Raw genomic sequence first — 18900 nt, forward strand, 5'->3', positions numbered from 1 at the left:
TCCCTGGCTCTGGCTACCTTCCTGCTATTATCCCGGTCCTGCTCCGTTCTAGCTCAGCTGACCTCCTACCATCTGTCCCTCTTGATACCTTCTCACCTCTCTTTACCATTGTGCACGTTAACCCCCCTGGCTTGAATTTCCTTTTTCTTTTCTGTCTGTTGAGACCCAGCTGGAATGGATGTTGCCTAGGAAGCTCTAGGCGGAGTGAGTTACTCTCATGTCTAGGCTCATTGGATGCTTGGATGTTCCACTATTACAATGTGGCTCAGCTTCCCTAGTATACAGGGGGCCTGAAGGCAAGATGTGTACCTTATTGGATTCTGTGTTCCTCATACTTTGTGGCTAGATCAGTCTGCAAGATAGAGCCTCCTAGACCCCTGGCTATTAAGGCTGTCAAATAGTGTGGCTCAGCCCTGGCTAGAGAGATTCCCGGGCTGGCTCCCTTGTAGCCTGAGGCAACGTGAGAATTGTTTTTAGCAATGAAGAAATTAGATAAGACTAGCTTTCCTGGGGAACTGGGAATGAGTTAATAACATATTTCTGAAAGTTTGGGCTACCAAGAAGAACCAGTATCAGACAGAAAGAATTAAATTTTCTACTCATGGAATTCTCTCTCTGCTCAGAAGTTTCTAGCCGTATTTTTCTTTCGTAAAATAATTGCCTGGCTGAGAAAGCATGAAGAAAATGGCAGGGAGGTTTCCTTGCCATTACCTGCCTTTTTGAATCCAGAATCCCATCACTGAAGAAGGTGCATGGGTTTCTTCAATTACAAAATGGAGATGATACAAACCCTTTCTCGGAGTGCTACAGACTACATGAGATGTCATACGGGAGGTGATAAGCATGGCACTTGGCTTGCAGAAAATGCTTCCCAAATGTCTTCTCCCTTTTCTTGATTTATTCATTCTTTGGGCAAGACTCAGAGCCACAGGCCTAAACCCACTTATTGTATTAGAAGCCAACTTGGGGCCACAGTAGCCATTTTCAAAATGGTAGCTGGATTTCTTTTTTTTTTTTTTTTTTTTTTTTTTTGGTTTTTCGAGACAGGGTTTCTCTGTGTAGCTTTGCGCCTTTCCTGGTACTCGCTTTGGAGACCAGGCTGGCCTCGAACTCACAGAGATCCACCTGGCTCTGCCTCCCGAGTGCTGGGATTAAAGGCGTGCGCCACCACCGCCCGGCAAGGTAGCTGGATTTCTTTAGGAAAGAGTTCAGATTTGGAGAGACAAATTATAAAGCTGTTACTGTATTTTTCCCCCAAACCAGGGACCAATCCCAGGGATGTCACCTCACTTGTTCAATGGCTGTGCTATCAGTGGGACTTTTCAAGGGTATGGCCAGGAAATATAATAAGCCCAAGAAATTTATCTTATAGCCACACATTCAAACTGCCATCCTACCTTTTTCTTTTCTTTCTTTTTTTCTTGACATAAGAGAATATGGGATTTTTATATTCTCATAAGAGTTTCTTTTCACATGTACTTGGGAGAACATGCAAAGCTTTTCTTGTTTGTCTTTCCCATAGAAAGTGCCACCTAGGAAGCACAGGATTACACTATACAGATCAGCCAGAGCCCTGCCCAGGAGGGCAACCCTTTCTACAAAGAATAAAAAGATACTGCAACATTTCCTATGAATCTTCCTCCCCTACAGACTATGGAAAAGCAAAGGAAACTTTGCCAAGTGTGATGTGGATACAGTTGGTTGGTCAGGATAATACAGAATGTCAAGTCCTGGCTGGAGATGGGAGTTATGAGTCAAGCCCAGCACAAGTTAGGTGTGAGATGAAGAGGACCCCTGCTGTGGTCTAGGGGGTATCCAGAAGTTACACTGATCCAGACTGGCAGGTGTCTCATGCCAGAGGCCCCTGTAGGAGATTGTAGAAACCAATAACCCAGTGATCCTCCAAACTACAATCTTTTGAAAGATAGCATGATGAAACCCCAGTACTCCTAAGGACAGCAAGGGAAGGACTGGCTAGTTCCCCACACCCCAGCACCTGCACAGTCAGCTTGCCATGAGATTAACAAACTCAGAAAGAACAAAAGCAAGAGGTCTGGGGATCAGAAGTCCAGGGCCTTGCTTGTGGATAAACTTCTGTGGGTCCGATGTTGTCAGGTGTAGCAGGGAAGCTCGGGCCCCATCAGAGCAGCATCTCCCACAGCTACAGAAGACCTGCCAGAAGCTGCAGAGCCCACTGCTGAACATGAGACCACCAGTCTTCTTCTTGGAGCTGGGCAGGTGTGCCACCTCTGAGCTCCTGAGACCAGTCATTGTCAGTCATAGAAAAAGAGGGTCAGCTCCATCAGCCTCTGGACTCTGGCAGGTTCTCCATCCAACTGGGCTAAAAGGAGCTTAAATATTCCAGTGCCACCTCATATACAAATTTATACTGTTCCTGAGAGGAGGAGAGCAATGGAGACAAGAAAGAGATAGAAAATAAAAGAATGCATTAGATTAGAGTTACAGATTTTGGAGAAAACCTATCTGCACACACACTAAAAAATCAAATAGAAATGATCCATAGTCCATGTTTGGACATCTTTCAACATCCTGACTGATGCCTATGTCTACTTATACCTCCAAGAATGCCCAACTGAGATCATTCCCTTTCAGTTACTATATTGCACACCAAAACTTCTCAAACTATAACGTGCATGCAGAACATGCAGGGGTATATGTTGAAAACGAAGATTCTGATTCAGTCAATTTGGGATGGGGCTTAAGATTCTGCCTTCCTCACAAACTCCCAGGTGATGCTGCTGCCACCAATCTATGGACCACATTCCATGTAGGAGCTCATCACACTTTGAGCAGTTTTAAAGCTTCTTATGGTCAAGGTCCTTGTAGGGTCATCTCCACCATTTCACCAGGTCTTAACATCTGGGCTCTGCCTTCCCAATGGCTTTACTACCCTTTCTCTAAAGCATCCTAGTTTATTGCTTTATATTGTAAAATATTAGCATAAGTGAATTAGAATAGGCTTGGGCTGAATTGAAAACATAATTCATAAACTACTATTCCAGAATCCTTCCTTGAAGTCTGAATTAGTGGACATTTTAAGCAGCAGGCAGAAGGTGAAACAAAGTAGGTGGACTGGGATTACTGTTTAGATTGCCCTGCAGGAAAGAGAAATTGGTTGGGTTGGAAAGAAACAGGAAAAGTGGCAGTATCATCAAGTTAAATAGACTACAGTTCTTCAAGTAAGACCCAGTTGTCAAAGGTGTGTCCTGTTTACAGTCACATTTTTCAGGTCCAGGAAGCATGAAGACTTTGGATGTTGGTTAATGGTTCTTGGAATCTCACCAGTGTCTCCACCATGTTGGATTTGTTGTTGCGTAGTGTTTTCACAATGTGGAACACGTCTATGATGTTCTGTTGCTGGATCATCTCACACACACTGCAGATAGCACAGAAGGTTCCACTGCGGCCTCCTCCATTTCTAAACACAGAGTGAATGGGTGAGCCAAATTCCCAGGACCTCCTACTTAGATGCATGTTGATCCTAGACCTGCATTGTGGGAGCAAGGAGTAGTTGTGCTAGCAGATGTGTGGTCAGAGAGCCATGGGAACTCTATTTGAACCATGGGTTTTGGGTTAAATCCCACTGGGGCTCTGAATTTTCTTTGACTTTGGGAAAGGCACTTCTTGGTCTGTATCCTGAGTTCCCCATTTATCTAATAAAGATGTTAGACTATATGACCTTTGAAGATTTAGTTAGATTGATATCTCTTTGGCTCTGTAAGAATTTTATAATCATTCCAGGCACACTTTTCTACATTCTCAGGGTAGGAGTGTATTGTGTCTTTATACATGTGGTATCTACATTCATGCCCAAAAGGATACTTTGCGTCTACCAGACATCCTGTGAAAACAATGAAAGTTACCAGGTTGCTTTATTACCATTTCTCCCTTCTAATAAAGACAACAATAATTTATGAATCTTGGGCTAGCTAGCCCTGACTTCAGGCTGTGGTCCTGGGGCATTGGCTCAGTATTTCTGAAATACCAGGCCATTTCCATGGCTCTCCTTATAAATCTTGTTTAAATAGGGCCCTACTGGTCTTGGGTATAGGGACTGAAGCTCCATAAATTATCCTTAGGGAAACAAGCCTCTTTGGGAACCTACCTGATTCTGAACTCCTGGGCGAGCTGCCAAAGGCAGCTAATGATTTCATGTAATGGTCTGTGTCTAAGGAACATCTGGGCAGAAGTGAAGGCACTTAGTCAATCTCCCAGATGTTTCACCTACAGGAAACCTAACAACCAGATGTCTCAAGTACACAAAATTATCCTTCCTTAACTAGTGGGTGCCTGTATTTCAATGGCTGTCATAATGCCTGGGGACCCCAAGGATGTCCAGGTCCCTATTGGTAGGATGATACACCTGTGCTAGTTACCTAGGTAGGTAAGACATGAGTGAAAACAAGCAGAAAACCCAACCAACCAAACAAACCACTCCTACCCCCATAGGCTAAGAAATAAAAACACTTGGGTGTAGGAAGCCTTCCCAGAAAGCGGGGTTTAGTATCTTTTGAAATAAGAACATAGGACCAAGAGGGTGAAGTAAGAGGATACAGCATCTCAGGGCCTTATGGAATCCTGAGGAATGGACGTTGTCCTGTGCTAATGAGGGGCCATCTAATGTGTGGGAAGGAACTGGAGGGAGCCAGGGTTGGAAACCAGCCACTAGTTTCTGCAGTATAGTTAGAGACAGCTTGGCATATATGACACATCCATCACCCTGAGACGGTACACCACACGATATCTTCCTGGAGCCCATGCATATCTGTATCCTTAGAGGAAAATTTCTACAGGTGGGAGCTTTTCAGTTCTAAGTGTGCCCATGTGTGTTTAACCTGCTCTAAGCTCTGACCTTCCTGACACGTATGAACCACCTATCTGAATGAAAGTGAACAATTAGTGGCTTTGAAAAAGACAACTCAATTCTGAGGCCAATGAAAGATAATTAACGCCTCTATTCACACCAGAAATAATTATTCTGACAAAAAGAGAAAAGTGTGGTTCAGATTTTTCTGTAATACAGTACTTTTTAAAGAGAAAGGACTTTTAGTCATTTCCCTCAAAAATGATGTTCTAAAAAGTTGGTAGTTGTAGATATAACATCCCATGTAAATCTCCATGGCTGAAGAGTTTGTACAGGCCTCAACTCTTCATAGAACCCTTGTCTGTGATAGACTCTTTGATATTTGCTCTTAAGGAATTATACTTACATTTGCATATTTTCTGCTATGGCATTTTAAAATCTCTCTATTGGCAGATACACTATTCTCTTCTGAATGCTTCATGCTTGAGCACTTCAGGGTCTAAACATGATCTACTTCAACATACCCAAATGGACAGATGGGGAAAACAAGGGCAACATAGTTAAGTAAATTTTTTTGTGCTGCACTTAGCCCCCCACAATCCTCTAGGGGTCTTGACTTCTGCTTAGCAGACTGTCACTGGGGCCCATTGTACTGAGCTGCGCCCATCCTAAGATAGGAAGCAAAGATCATCCCAGTGGCTGGTCTTAAGCTCACTGCACCTCTAGGAGGACACAGATTCCAGGGTCCTGAAAATCCACCTGCTGGAGTAGTGTCTTCCCCTCCTCTTCTCTGTGTCCCTGTTCCTACTAAGTAAAAGGTAAGAGCTATCCCAGGAGGCTGACACAATGAACAAGTTCAAGTTGTCCTCATACTGTCCAAGAGGTCCTCATCCTAAATGCTCCTCATCCTCCCTCTTCTTAGATGCAGTGTGGGACAGCAGATAGTACATCAGCTCACAGTCTGGTGAATTCAAACTGAGGTCCTCTTGCTCTGTTCCCTTACCCATCGACGCTTTTGGTTTGCCTACTGCAAAACTATAGTATTTGCCTTGTGGATAGGATGAAATGATTCATTTTAAATGCCAGGCTTAAATTAAGCCAATATAATACTGTCCCATTTCTTCTCCTTCAGGAAATAACACAAGGGGGCTCGGTCAGTGGGACTCACTTTATCCCAAGCTTTCTTATACCTAGCAGGATGATGCACATACCCCCTTTTGGAGAGTGGAACTCACTCTGTGTTGGGAGCACTGGGAGGTGGTCTGCTTATGGTATTCTACTTTAGCAATATGTCATACAACAGTAGTTTAGAAAAACTGGCACCTTAGTTCATTAAAGGATTCTAATTCCTTTGAATGGATTATCAATGGATTCTAAAGGGTGTTGATATGATGCCTAGGACTGGCATATGCAACCAGAAACACTTTCAATATTCTGTCATCCATCACTACACTGCTCTGGAGACACCTCTGTGGGTACTCACAGGCAGTGGACCACGGTGCGTCCCTCTCTCCCATCATACTGCTCCTGCCACTTCTCCAGCCGTCGGACCACTTTGAGCAGAGAGCGCTTGGAAGGGGGTATGTCCCGGTATGCAGGCCAGCCAATGTACTGGAGGTGCTGGACAATACGATAACCATCCTGTGGCTGAGAACAAAGCACTGTTTAGGGCTATTCTGCTAGGGATGCCTGGGGATACAAACCTTTCAGATTCCCTGGTGGGCTGAAATAGAGTAGAAATCAGTGGGGCCTCAGCTGTGCCATCATGGGCACAGAGTGTCTTTATACCTAATGTCATCCCCCTGTGTATGCTGCTTAACTTCTCTACACCTTGAAAACTCCTGTCAGTCTTCAAACTCAATTCAGATGGTCATTTCTTTAGGAACACCTTTCTTTGTTCTGCCAAGTAGAATTCTTTCTCTCTGAAGCTCATTAGTTGGAGCATATCTTATTTCTGTTTGATAGCAAACTCTGAGGGCAGAGACTGAGTACCATCTCTCTGGGTTCTCAGTAAAGAGCATTAGTTAGTCATCGTTTTATGGATTTTTAATGTGCCCCTCTGACCCAGCATTCAACCAGTAACTATCCCTTCGAAAGCAACTAATTGTTATCCATGTCAGTATTTGTAGGACCTGGTGTAAAGCGCATAAGATCCAACTGAAGGATACCAGTGCAGTATGCCAGAGTGGGGAAGAGCTAATGTCTGAGAAGTTGTGTCTACATGGCTGCTAGTGTGTCAGGAAACAGGCAGCTGGCAGGCTGGATGCCACTCTGCGTATCTGTCTGTGCTAGAGCCATTGCTGGATCTGGAGCCGGAATCAGCAAAGGCATCACTTTCCCAAGGAAGAGCTTATCAGGAGAGAGGAACAGGCTCTTGGCGGGCTCAGTGGGATCTTCTCCCAGGAGCCTCCATCTGTTCTGCAAAGTAGGGGAACGGTGAGCCATGGCGGCTCTGCAGTGAGCCATGGCGGCTCTGTACTCACCCGAGCCATGTTACAGATACGGAAGATTCTGTGGATGATGTCCTCATCAATGTCTGCAGAGACAAACTCCACCTGGATGGGACCATAACACCCAGAAGTCTTCTCAGGCCAGTACTGCATACAGAGCTGTAGGAAAAAAAAGTGGTCACAGGAGGCCAAAGTCAAAGAAGGGGGCACATAAGTGCTATTTATCACCAAGCCTTTTGTGTGAGCAGGACAACATGACCAGAAAGGTACAGTCTTATAAAACAAACTGTACATAGATTTTCTGTTGAAGTACAGGTCCAACTTGTTTGGTTCTGAAATGGTAAAGCTTTGAACAAAGGAGAAGGCTTAAAAATATTTTCTATGCTGACTTCAAATCATCTCTTACTTTGTTGGACCTCAGTCTTCTCATCTGTGAAATGCGGAGAATAGCATCTGGACCTTAGTCTTCTCATTTGTGAAGTGGGGAGAACAGCATCTACTTGTAAGTGCTGCTGTCACGGTTTTAGGAGTTCCAAGTAAAGGGCAGGCACAATCTGGTTTCATTTTACCACAATTATGGCAACTGCTTCCCATTCCAGAAAAGTCTACCTTGACTATTCACAGTCATATTCAGACTAACTGTTTTAAAAAGTACAGATTTTGGCATCTGACAGCCTTAGCTCCAAATCTAGGCTCTAATGCTTATGAGTTTTGTCACCCAGACCTCTGCTCTCATGAGTTAATTGAGGAGAAGCATGTCTCCCTCATACCATAAGAAAGAGCATTTCCCTGGTACCAAGAGAGTTTGCTGACTGTCTTCCCAGAATTTTTGGAATTGGGAACTACATGCATAGCCGATAGCCATATCCATGGTCACCCCTCACTCTAAGACAGTGGCTCTCAGCTAGAGGCCATTTGTCCCTATCTCCCAATGTCTGAAGTCAGTTTTGGTCATTACAGCTATGGTAACAGCTATGAGCACAGGCTAGGATGCAGCTAGACATACCATAATATACAGAATACTCCTTGAGAACACTGTCAGTCCAATGCAGTTCTGCAGAGACTGAGGAGCTCTGGTCTCAGACCCTAGTTGGTCTGTTGTTTATGTGTGTCATCAAGGAGGATGGACACAGTATTCCTCTGTGTCTATTGATTTGTCGGGTGACTTTAGTGTGGGTATCTGTGGAAAGGCAACACATGCTCCTTCAAATTTCTGGTCTCCGAGGAGCATTGAGATAGACCTTGCCTAGAACCACTGTCTTAGATTTGGGACACACGAGGATGACAATTGGGGCCACAGGATTTCTGGGGCTACTGGTGCCTGGACAGAGAGCATGTGATAGAATGGTCACCCAGGAGTTGCTAAGAAGACATAATGAATGCTCACAAAGACCCACTGAAGCTTCTAGCAGTGGTTCTGCATTGAGTGTCTCACAGGGTGAGGTCAGTCATGGCCCACACCAGCTTGGAGATATTGACAGAGGTGACCCATGAAAGTGTGGTGGCCTCTTCTGAGGCAGGATTTTTCTGGGAGAGAAGAATTGCCCTCTCTTTTGTTGATAGTAGTGAACTGGTAATTCACCCTGGGAAGTCACAGACAGGACACTTTTTATTCTCTCCTCCCTCAAGAACTGGAATGATAAAGAAAGAACAGGAGGTGGGGTATGCAAAAGGGAAACATCACATCCATGCCTTCTTACCAGTGGAGACCTGAAGTTCTCACTTAGGGATACCATCATTTAACTTGAGCTGTGGTTGGCCAACTATGGCCTAATAGCCGTATGAAATGGTTTTGTAAATAAAGTTTTATTGACACTTATTTGTTAACCTGTTCACATATTATCTATGACTGCTGCCACACAGTGCTGCAGGTGCAGACTGAGTAGTTTAGACAGAGACCTACAATATTTTCTGTCTAGCTATTCATACCAATCTTTGCTGTCTCTTTCTCTGTTGGGGTTATTTTGGGGATAAAGGAGATAATTCATGAAAATAAATCACTTAGTACTGTACCAGCCATGAAATGAATACATACTTGATATTGCAGATAATTATTGCATTTATAATTCAATTGTATAGTTATCACCATTGTATGATTACTATCATTAACATATTCCTTGGCTTATGAACATATTCATTGTATCCCCATAAATGCATCATTGGTTGATGACATCATAAAGAAGAAAATGAATTTAGAATTGGGGATGTAGATCAATGGTAGAGCACTTGCCTTGCATGCATGAAGCCCTATATTTAATCACCAGAACTGCAAAAAATATATTTGATATACAGAACCTTCAGATGATTGCCATTTTGCAATAAAGTACTACATACTGTAAAGGACTCTGCAGGATGCTGCATGTCTGGGATCTTTAGCTTGCTGCCAATGCCTAACAGTTACCAGAGAGTACTGCATATCATTGGTCCAAGGAAGACAACCAAATCAAAGTTTATATAGCTTCTATCAAATTTGTATCATTTACACAACATTGTAAAGTCAAGATTCTCAAGCTGAATGTCCTGTTACAAGTCACGAGTCATTCTGCACTTAGATATGAAGAATGTCCTTTCTTATCACTCCTCTCAAGTAGCAAAGATGTTCAAGGTGAAGTTTCTTAAGGCATTGGTCCTCTGCTTGCCCAGCCTCTCCATCAGGGGTTAATCAAGCATATTGAGAAAGGAGATGTGAAGGTGGGGGTGGGGGAGGAGGGCTGGTCACAGGGGCCTCTGTAGCTGGACAATCTGCTGCTGCTGAGCTGTGCAGTAATGACAAATCCACAATTTGAACTTCATTTCTCTTTGCCACTGGCTCTTCTGCCTTGCAACCTTCACAGTAATGAGGGACTGGTACCGATAAGTCTGTGGTTGGCCAGAGAAACTGGAATTAATCAGAACTTCCCATTTAAAAAAAATAATTGCCTTTATTGCCTGCATTGAATTTAGCCTTGCCAGAGTTCGGCTGTGATCCTGACATGAGGTGCATGGATTTGAGGCACTGGGGACAGTCTATTACCCCCAATATTTTCAGCCTGAGGAGGATGTGGAATGATTTGTCTCTTTTAATAAGATTTCCAGACCAATTTCTCAAGCTAATAGGTTCTACTATGCCTCAAACAAGAGTCCTGTACTTTAGGACACTTCTCTGCATTTGATTTTCTAGGTCACTCTCCCATAATGCCCAGAGGGCTGGAGAAGGTTGCTGGGTCCTTCTAATCCTAAATCGGTGCCATCTTTTCACTTCAGTTCCCTAATTTGTGAGCCCTCAGCTGCAGCAGAGGGTGACATTCGGCTGGGCGATGTGTGGGCAGATGTGCATTTGAGCTGCCAGAGATCATCAGGGTCTTCTTACAGCCCAGCATGCTGCACATAATCTAGAGACAGGAAATAGGAGACAGAAGTGTAGGGAAGCCAAGTACTCTGTTCCCAGTGACCCTTCCAGACTAGTACATGATTTTCATCAGCAAAGAATGTCTTCTCTGGTTTAGCTTAAGACCATCTTTGTGTCTATATGCATGGATCCATTTGAATGGAAGCTTCCATTTTGGCTTAAGTATTAAGTGTAGGAAAACTGGGGAAATAAATGCATTGTGCTTCCCAGTTGAAGTATCTTCTATTTCTTTCTTTTAATTTTTAGTTATTACTATTAGTATGCATGTATATGTTGAGTGCATGTGTGTGTGTCCATGTCATTTGTCTGTGGAGTTCAGAGGACAACTTTCAGGGGTCGTTTCTCCTCCTCCACCGTGTCCACTGTGGGTTCTGGAGGTTGAATGCAGATTGTCAGGCCGGGTTGCCAGCTGGTTATCCTTGGGGCTGTCTCACCTGGCCCCATTGCCATGGCTTTGATTTTGTTTCCTTTTCTTCCTTTCTTCTTTTGTTTTATATTTAAAAACATATTTTTAATTCTACTTTTTTTTTTCTTCTCACGGCTGTTTCTTGAGTGGCACACGGAGAAAGACAAATACTACATTGTCTCTTGTGCAGGCCCTAGTTTCTGATTTTTGTCTGTGTGTGGTTATGTGGGTGTGGGTGTAGTAGAAGGTCAGGACAGTAGAAAGGGTCCAGGAGAGAGAGAAAAGAGGCTTTAAGGAAGTTGGAGTGAGGAGGGGAACAGAACTTATGACCAAGGAGAACACTAGGATAGTAATGTATGAATGGGGGAAGGAGACTGGGAAGTCAGGGGTTGGAGAGGCGGGGTAAGGGGGTGGACTGTAGGGGTGCGGAGGTGGGGTGAGGGGGTGGGGAGGTGGGGGTGTGGGGAGTGGGGATAGGAGGGTGTCTTCATCACGCAAAACTAAGTTTGTGTGAAATTCTAGAAGGAAACCTGTTACTTTGTATGTTGATTTAACAACAGCAAGAATGAAGTAACCATTTCCTTACAGTATTTTCAGACATCACTTGTTTGGTTAAGCCTGCTCCTTCTCCACTCTCCTCCCCACCTCCCTGCTCCCTCTTGTGTCTTCCCATCCCCAAGAGTCTCCTTTCTACCTTCACGCCATAGGGACCCTATTACCCTTACCAGTCTGCTTCAGAACCCTTTCCCCTGTGGTCCCCTTTGTAGGTCCATTACCTATAATCTATATTTACATTCACAGATAGAAAAATTAAAAGCTAGGATTCCATTTTAATACTTTTTCTCTTGGTAACTTGTCCAGGGCTCTTAAATTGTCCAGTTTATTATAAGGGGATATGTGCATCTTAATGTTACCTTGCACAGGGATGTCTCCAGTGAGAACTCACCATTAGGCAGCATAATTTAAGACAAGATGCATAAAGAAAAAGGCTTTTATTTTTCTTTCAGTTTTATCCCTTTTGAAAGTTTATTTTTGGGATTAATTACTGAATGGCTTGTCTTTACTGCAAAAATTCTTGAAGAGTCAGCTTAGGGTAGCTGTGGAGATAGGCATCATTGTGGAGAGAGGAAGTAAACATTTTGTATGTAGGGTTTTCTTGAGAGAGACTTAGAAAATCAAAGAGGATTTTCTCTTTGTAGGGAAATAAATGCATTGGGGTTCCCACTTGAAGTACCTTCTATTTCTTTCTTTTAATTTTTGTTTATTATTATTAGTATGTATGCATATGTTGAGTGTGTGTACGTGTATGTATGTGTGTGTGTGTGCGCGCGCGCGCACACACACACACACACACACACACACACACACACACACACACATGTCACTTTCCTGTGGAATTCAGAGGACAATCGTAAGAGAGACTTGTGGGGTTTTCTTGAGAGGGAACTAGAAATCAAAGAGGAAGGCTGGAGGTATAGTAGAGACAGTGAAAAGTAGAAGGTGATATAATGTGTCACGTGATCCCCTCTCAACCCTAATCATTCTGTTTTTCATAGCATGCACAATGCTTAGGGTTCATGGATTTCTAGTGGAAACCTGAGAGGAACTGGGCTTTGCTAATAAGTGACATGGGGATGGCACAGAGCACATGTGCTAGCAGAGGAACCAGACCAAGACATGTATATGCTAGCACTGCTTAGAACTTTTATGGGGTTCTGATAGTTTAAGATCCTAAAAGAACATAGGTTCTACTTAGTCCTCTGAAGCCTGAAATCATGAAGATGGAACTGATCTTGAGGCCACACTTACACTCAATATGACCTGGATATTTTCTAGTTTAGATGAAAATCTTGAAATTTTCTACCTTAAGAATAGATTAAAGGTCTATGAAGAAGGGCTTAGCTAATAAAGAGCATGCCACACAAGTTTGAGGATCCGAGTTCGAATCCCTAGCAGCCACAGAAAAGCTCTATGGTAACCTGTGCCAGTCATCTTTGCACCAGGGAAGTGGGTACAGGAGGATTCCTGATGCTTGATAGGTTCACTGAGGGCCCTGTTTCAAAACAAACAAACAAACAAACAAATAAACAAACAAACAAACCCAATGAGGTGGAGAATGATAGAGAATAGCACCCAGCATTGACCTCTGACCTCTCCATGCACATGTACACATGTACACAAACCCATATGCTCCCAAACATGTTGATTAAAAGTTTGGAGTTTGGACCAGCTGTCTTCCCTGCCTCCTCTTCTGGTGTCCCTGCTACTCTTCCTTCCCCAGTGGTCTAGAGACGGTAGAGCTGCCAGAAGGGAGGGCCTCACTATTGCAGATGTGCATGGTCGGACCCATGATTGTCTCCAGCAGAAAAGCCAGCCTCATTGTCACTGAGGATTTAGAAATGCTCACACTTCTTCCTGGAGAGCAGAGGGGCTTCTGCTGTCTGTTGTCAAAATGAGTTAAACTGAGCAAAAGTCAATCAGCCTTTGTAGACAGTGCTGGAACAGCTGCGGTACATTATTCCACCTGAATACCATGGCTGTTCAGGCCATGAAAGATGTCCTTTGGGAGGGGGGTGCAAGTTCAGACATGAAATGCGACAAATGCAGAGGTAGCCTCCCTCGTTAAACATCTTTTTCTTGGTGATAGAATCTGAAAGCTTGTTAGTCTAGTTGCTGGGATAATAAACACGCCCTGGTGAGTTGAATGAAAGCTAGCAGATGGGCCTATTTTTGGAAAAAAAGTATATTTTTGTGCACCTTAGTTATGCTTTTGTTAATTAAAAATCCTTTGATAAGTAGGAAAGGGCAAGGTAATTTCAAAGCATCATAAATGAATAACTCTAGGTAGCAAGGTCCTGTGATCCTCTGGGGTGAGGGTGTGCCTGGGTCACCTAATAGGGAAGTGAATTATGCAGAATTTAAGTAGAGAAATATAAAAGAGTCACCTGACTTGGTGTTAGAATTCTTGGCAGTGATTACAACATTCCTTTAAATAGATTCTATAAGATTATGTAATTGGCTTTGGCACTGTGGCCATTTAAGGATGAGAGACGATGGGAGTAGGGGTGAAAGGCACAAGGAACTTAGAAAGAAGCATCCTAGGATTGTTATTAAAGGACATTCACATACCTTATCCTCCAACAGCCCTGTAAGTGAGAATGTGATTTCTGCGTGGTGGATGGAAACTTACTCTTCTGGCAGACAAAACTGAACTTTCTCCTGGGAGGGAAAGATAGGGTTTAGGGCATTTCCTACAGGAGCATGGTATGTGGGAGGCAAACTCTGGGAAGGTTTCAAAGAGAAGTGCTAAGGAAAAAGAGAGAAGGAGTTGAATTTTGTAGAAAAGGAAACACATTTCGGGGGTGGGGTGTATCTTAGTTACTTTTCTGTTCTATAGTGAAATACCCCGACCAAAGCAACTTAAGGGAGAAAGTTTCTTCTTCTGAGTCACAGTTTAAGGGTACAGTCCATCATGGTGGGGAAATTAACATGTCAGGAGCTTGGAATAAATGGACATTCTGTAGCCAAAATCAGGGAGCAGTCAGCAATGATGTCATGCCACCACAGCTCTGCTTTCCCACTTACACTGTCTAGGATCCCAACCAGGGAATGATGCTACCCACAGTGGTCTCCTATCAATATATATAGCTGAGATAATCCCCTACTGGCAGGCCTATGCATCCCTCTCAGGTCATTCTAATCCTATCAAACTGAGAATGAATACTAACCATGGAAGAGTAGGCCTGAGAAAGTGGGCATAGGAGAGGAGGTGGATGGAAGAGGAAATGGATTTAGTTGACATGCTTGGAGAAAGATGTGCTGCCATAAGCAAGGGACAAGATGGTATTTGAGAAAGATGACGTATGACATTTAATCTTAAATCATGAAATTGAAGGGATATGAGTCCCATCTTGTGTCCATTCATACAAAACCAGAACTTGTGAATGAATATGAGAATGGTAATTCCTTGGAATTTCATAGAAGGGTTGGGTGGATACCAGGTTTTTCTCACAGACTGGGGAGAAAGGAAGGGGAAGAAAGGAAGAGATTTGGGAACTTGGCTGACATTTGGGTTATGATAATTCAACAATGATAAGATTGAGGCTTGGAGAAGTTAAGAAACTGACTCAGAGCAACATAGCATGTGAGCATCAGGCATAGGCTTGAATGACCCTAGGCTTCCTATTCCAGTGTTATCTCCACTATTCCAGGGAGCTAGAGGCACAGTGCCTTGAAAATCTAAGTTGGCTGAAGTGCAGAGGTGGACATTCTGTGCATTTGCCTGGCATGTTAGGCTGTTCTTTCTCAAGCAGTGGTAAAATGGATAAATCAATTCTGTGTATTTGTTTTGTGGACATAATGACAGCAAACAGATTTCTCTAATGTCACCTTGCTCTCTCCCTAGAAGGGAGTGTTTGCCTCCCTCACTTTCAGAAGTTTTCACCTGTGTGAAAACCCATCGCAGACATCTGCTAATCTTTGGATCGACTCGTTTCCCATATTTCTACCTGAATTTTTGCATCACTTGGTCTCAGGCTTTTCACAGTAGGACCTCAAAACTGGGCAACTAAACTTCTGTATAAGCTATGAGCTCTTGTTTTACTGTAAGGACATGTTCCTGTCTTCCGGGTGATGATCAGGCACCAGGGCCAATAAATATGTCTTTAACTGGTATAAACATTTCCATTATCCCTGGCAGGAGGTCATGGGCAAAAGTTCATGGGTCAAATGGTCTTGTTGACATTATTTTCCTGCTTGGGCCGTAGCTTTCAGATCTACAAGAAGGAAGCAATCGTTTCCAAAGTAGGTGCTACAAAGTTAGCAGGAAAATTCAGTGAACTATATCCAAAGACTTTGAAAGCAAAATGAGGCTTATTCTGTCGTCTAGAATGCAGGAACCCATGTCGCTGGCTTTGAGTTCAGATTAGAGCATTTCATTATGCACATGGTCTACAGAACTAAAGCTCATTGAGGCAGTAATGCCCATGGAACAATACAAGACAAGTAGTCAATGTAACATTGAAGCAACCTCATATTCAGGGAAACTGGAAATACCAGTATTTATTAATGTGGGGAGAGCCAAGCGGAGGTTGGGGCTCATTGATCCCCAAATCTGATCCCAGGCTGATGAAGTAGTCATTTTTACTATAATTCTTCCTACTATCACAGATCTTGAGGGCAATGTGATATGCCACCTCTTCCCTGCTCCCCAAATACCCTCTCCACCCACATTCTGCTTTGTGTCCTTCTATCACTAAGGTTCTTGCTGAGATGATTTCACCTGAGAGGGATTTTATTTTTGGTCAAAGACAGCCTGAAAGGGATTCGTATCTTGCCACATGGGGATGATCAGGATTAGGGGCCTCTGTGGTCTTCTGTTGTGTCTAGGTCTTTGCCTGGCCCATCATAAGCTTTCAATAAATGTATGTTGATGAATGAATGACTAATGAGGCTTTTGAAAGCCTCACTCTGGGTTGGAAGCCACTCAGGCTGGTGAAGTGAAACCTTTTCTTCTTGCCACTTCACATTCTGCTTCCTTTGGGCTGATTGAGACAATATTTGTCCAACTCAAACCACTCTCCTTCCTGATACCCCATCTTGACATTTTGGAGGTTGAGAGAGAATCCATTCTTTGCATGGGTAATCCCCTGAGCATTCTAAACACTACATAGTGTATCATGATCACACAGAAGGACTCCATATTAGTTACTTTTCTCATTGCAGCTACAAAATACCCAAACAAGAATCAATGTAAGGCCTTACTTTGGCTCACAGTTCTGGGGACAAAGTTCATCATATGAGGAAAGGTGTGGAACAGCAGGAGTAGGAGGCAGCTGGCCACAAGCAAGGGGCAGTCAGGAAGTAGACAATGAACAGGAAGTGGATCAAAACTTCAAGGCTCTTAGTCAACCACTCCCTTCTTCAACAAGGTGCCACCCACCTAAGATTCAACAACTTTCCTAGCACTAGATAGAGATCAAGTATTCAAATACATGAACCTAGGGGGGACATTTCACATTCAAGCAACAACAGGTTTCTTTCTGACACCTTTTCCCTGTGGACTCTGGTCTGGCATCAGGGCTTATAAAAATGATAAAAAGTTTTCCTTGCAAAGTTTATTACTTATGGGTCTCTGGGGGACCATGGTGGATGTTGCATCTAGGACTTTGCCTTGCTTAGTTGACCACAGGCCTTTGAAGACTTTTTTTTTTTAAATTATGTAGACTGGTGATGGATCAACAGATAAAGGCACTTTCTAACAAGCCTGATGACTTGAGTTTGATCCTGGGGTGGAAGGTGAGCTGACTTCCACAGTTGTACTCTGATTTTCACATGTGAGTCATGGCACATGTGTTCAGACACAGAGAGAGACAGAAGGACTGAAATGCACCCACAAGAAAAATTGAACTATGTGTAATAAAATTAAAAAAAATAATTGTATGTAATGTGTATTGTGCACACTGATGTGTGTGGGTGTTTTAGTGGAAATGTGAATGTTCATGTAATAGTGCATGTGTAGAGGTCAGAGGACAACCCTGGTATTAGTCCCCACCTTCCACCTTGTCTGAGACAGGGTCTTTTTGTTGTTCTCCACCTTGTATACCAGACTAAATGGCCTGTATGTTTGTGGGGATTCGCTTGTCTCTGCTTCCTATCTTGGGGTATGACTGCTGTGATTGTACTACTACATCTGGGGATCTGAACTCTGGTCTTCATGCTGGCAAAGCAAAAACTTTATCCAGCAAGTTACTTCCCAACCCCCAGGGTCTTAAAGAGATAGTAAAAGCTCTAGGGCTGAAGGCAGAGGTTTGAGAATTTTTATCAATAGCTCTCATGGGTCACATTTCTCTGATCAGTAGCTACTTGGAAAACAATACTGTGGCTGCAGATGGCCGATTCAAAGAAGAATAGGATTTAGAACAAAGGGGACTGGTTTCCACAGCAGTACAAGGAAATAAAGGCTCCTGAGAGCTCACATCTTCTCCTTGTCCTTATCTTCCTGCATCCTACCCTTAGCTTGACCACCCTCCAACAGGAGTGTACAGTCAAACCACAGAATGTGCTGTTAGTTTTCTTAGAAGCAACCGAGAGATACTTAGGACCTAAGTAGTCCTGTCCACTTTGCTGGCCTGGCCCACATTCTGGGCTGCCTTGGCAGGAGCATGCTAGCAGGCATAGGTTCATACCACTTCGAAGAACCGCCCCTCCAGGTGCTGAAGGCAGCTTTTCTGATGCTCACACTATATCACTGTTTATTTTTGTAAGGATCCCAGCTGCTGTGGTGATGATATTTATATCAATAAGTGCTCTATTCATCTGCCGATTTCAGGGGATGCTTGCCAGCTGTGTATGGCAGCCAACCTTGGGGTGCTTCTGAGCCTGATGTTTTTACATTCAGAGCTGCAGCTCTCAAAGGCTGCACCAACATCTGGGGCTGAAAGATCCATCATTCACCAAGGATCTACCATTTAAAAGGGGGAGCTAGAGACCGCAACCTTGACATTATATGTCCCAAAGTGAGGTTCTTCATAATTGCCATTCTGTTTCCAGGCTCCAATTTTGCAAAATGGGTGTTGGGTAAAGAGAAGAGCAAATGGACTTAAATCCTTCTACTGGGGATTGAACCTAGAGCTTCCTGAATGCTGGTCAGGTGCTCTGCCACTGAGCCACACCTTTAACAAGTACATGTGGGTTTTTTTTTTGCACGTTTCATCTCACTCGCACTTCATAAATGTGAGTTACCTTACTTGTTCAAGTAGAAGAACAGGCGGTGATCATTTCTGATTCTAGAACGAAATAGGGGAATTTCTAGAAATCTCTTTTAGGGGAG

At 43.5% G+C, this 18900-nt stretch overlaps 1 protein-coding gene across 18 annotated transcripts in view; it reads right to left on the reverse strand.

Annotated features, from left to right (window-relative positions):
- Positions 1-1683: 1683 nt before the first annotated feature.
- Ptprt (protein tyrosine phosphatase receptor type T) overlaps positions 1684-18900 on the reverse strand; it is a 1101940-nt gene continuing 1084723 nt past the window's right edge. For all 18 annotated transcript variants that reach the window (XM_052726074.1, XM_052726080.1, XM_052726075.1 and 15 more), the window contains 4 exons: positions 7309-7434; positions 6309-6472; positions 3304-3439; positions 1684-2395 (listed from right to left, as the gene is read on the reverse strand). In XM_052726074.1, coding sequence (XP_052582034.1) covers positions 2342-2395; positions 3304-3439; positions 6309-6472; positions 7309-7434 — 480 coding nt within the window. In that variant the 3' untranslated portion in view covers positions 1684-2341. The remainder of the gene's footprint in view (positions 2396-3303; positions 3440-6308; positions 6473-7308; positions 7435-18900) is intronic.

Source organism: Peromyscus californicus, unplaced genomic scaffold (assembly GCF_007827085.1).
Source record: "Peromyscus californicus insignis strain IS unplaced genomic scaffold, ASM782708v3 Scaffold_7__1_contigs__length_154581171, whole genome shotgun sequence".
Taxonomy (NCBI): Eukaryota; Metazoa; Chordata; class Mammalia; order Rodentia; family Cricetidae; genus Peromyscus; species Peromyscus californicus.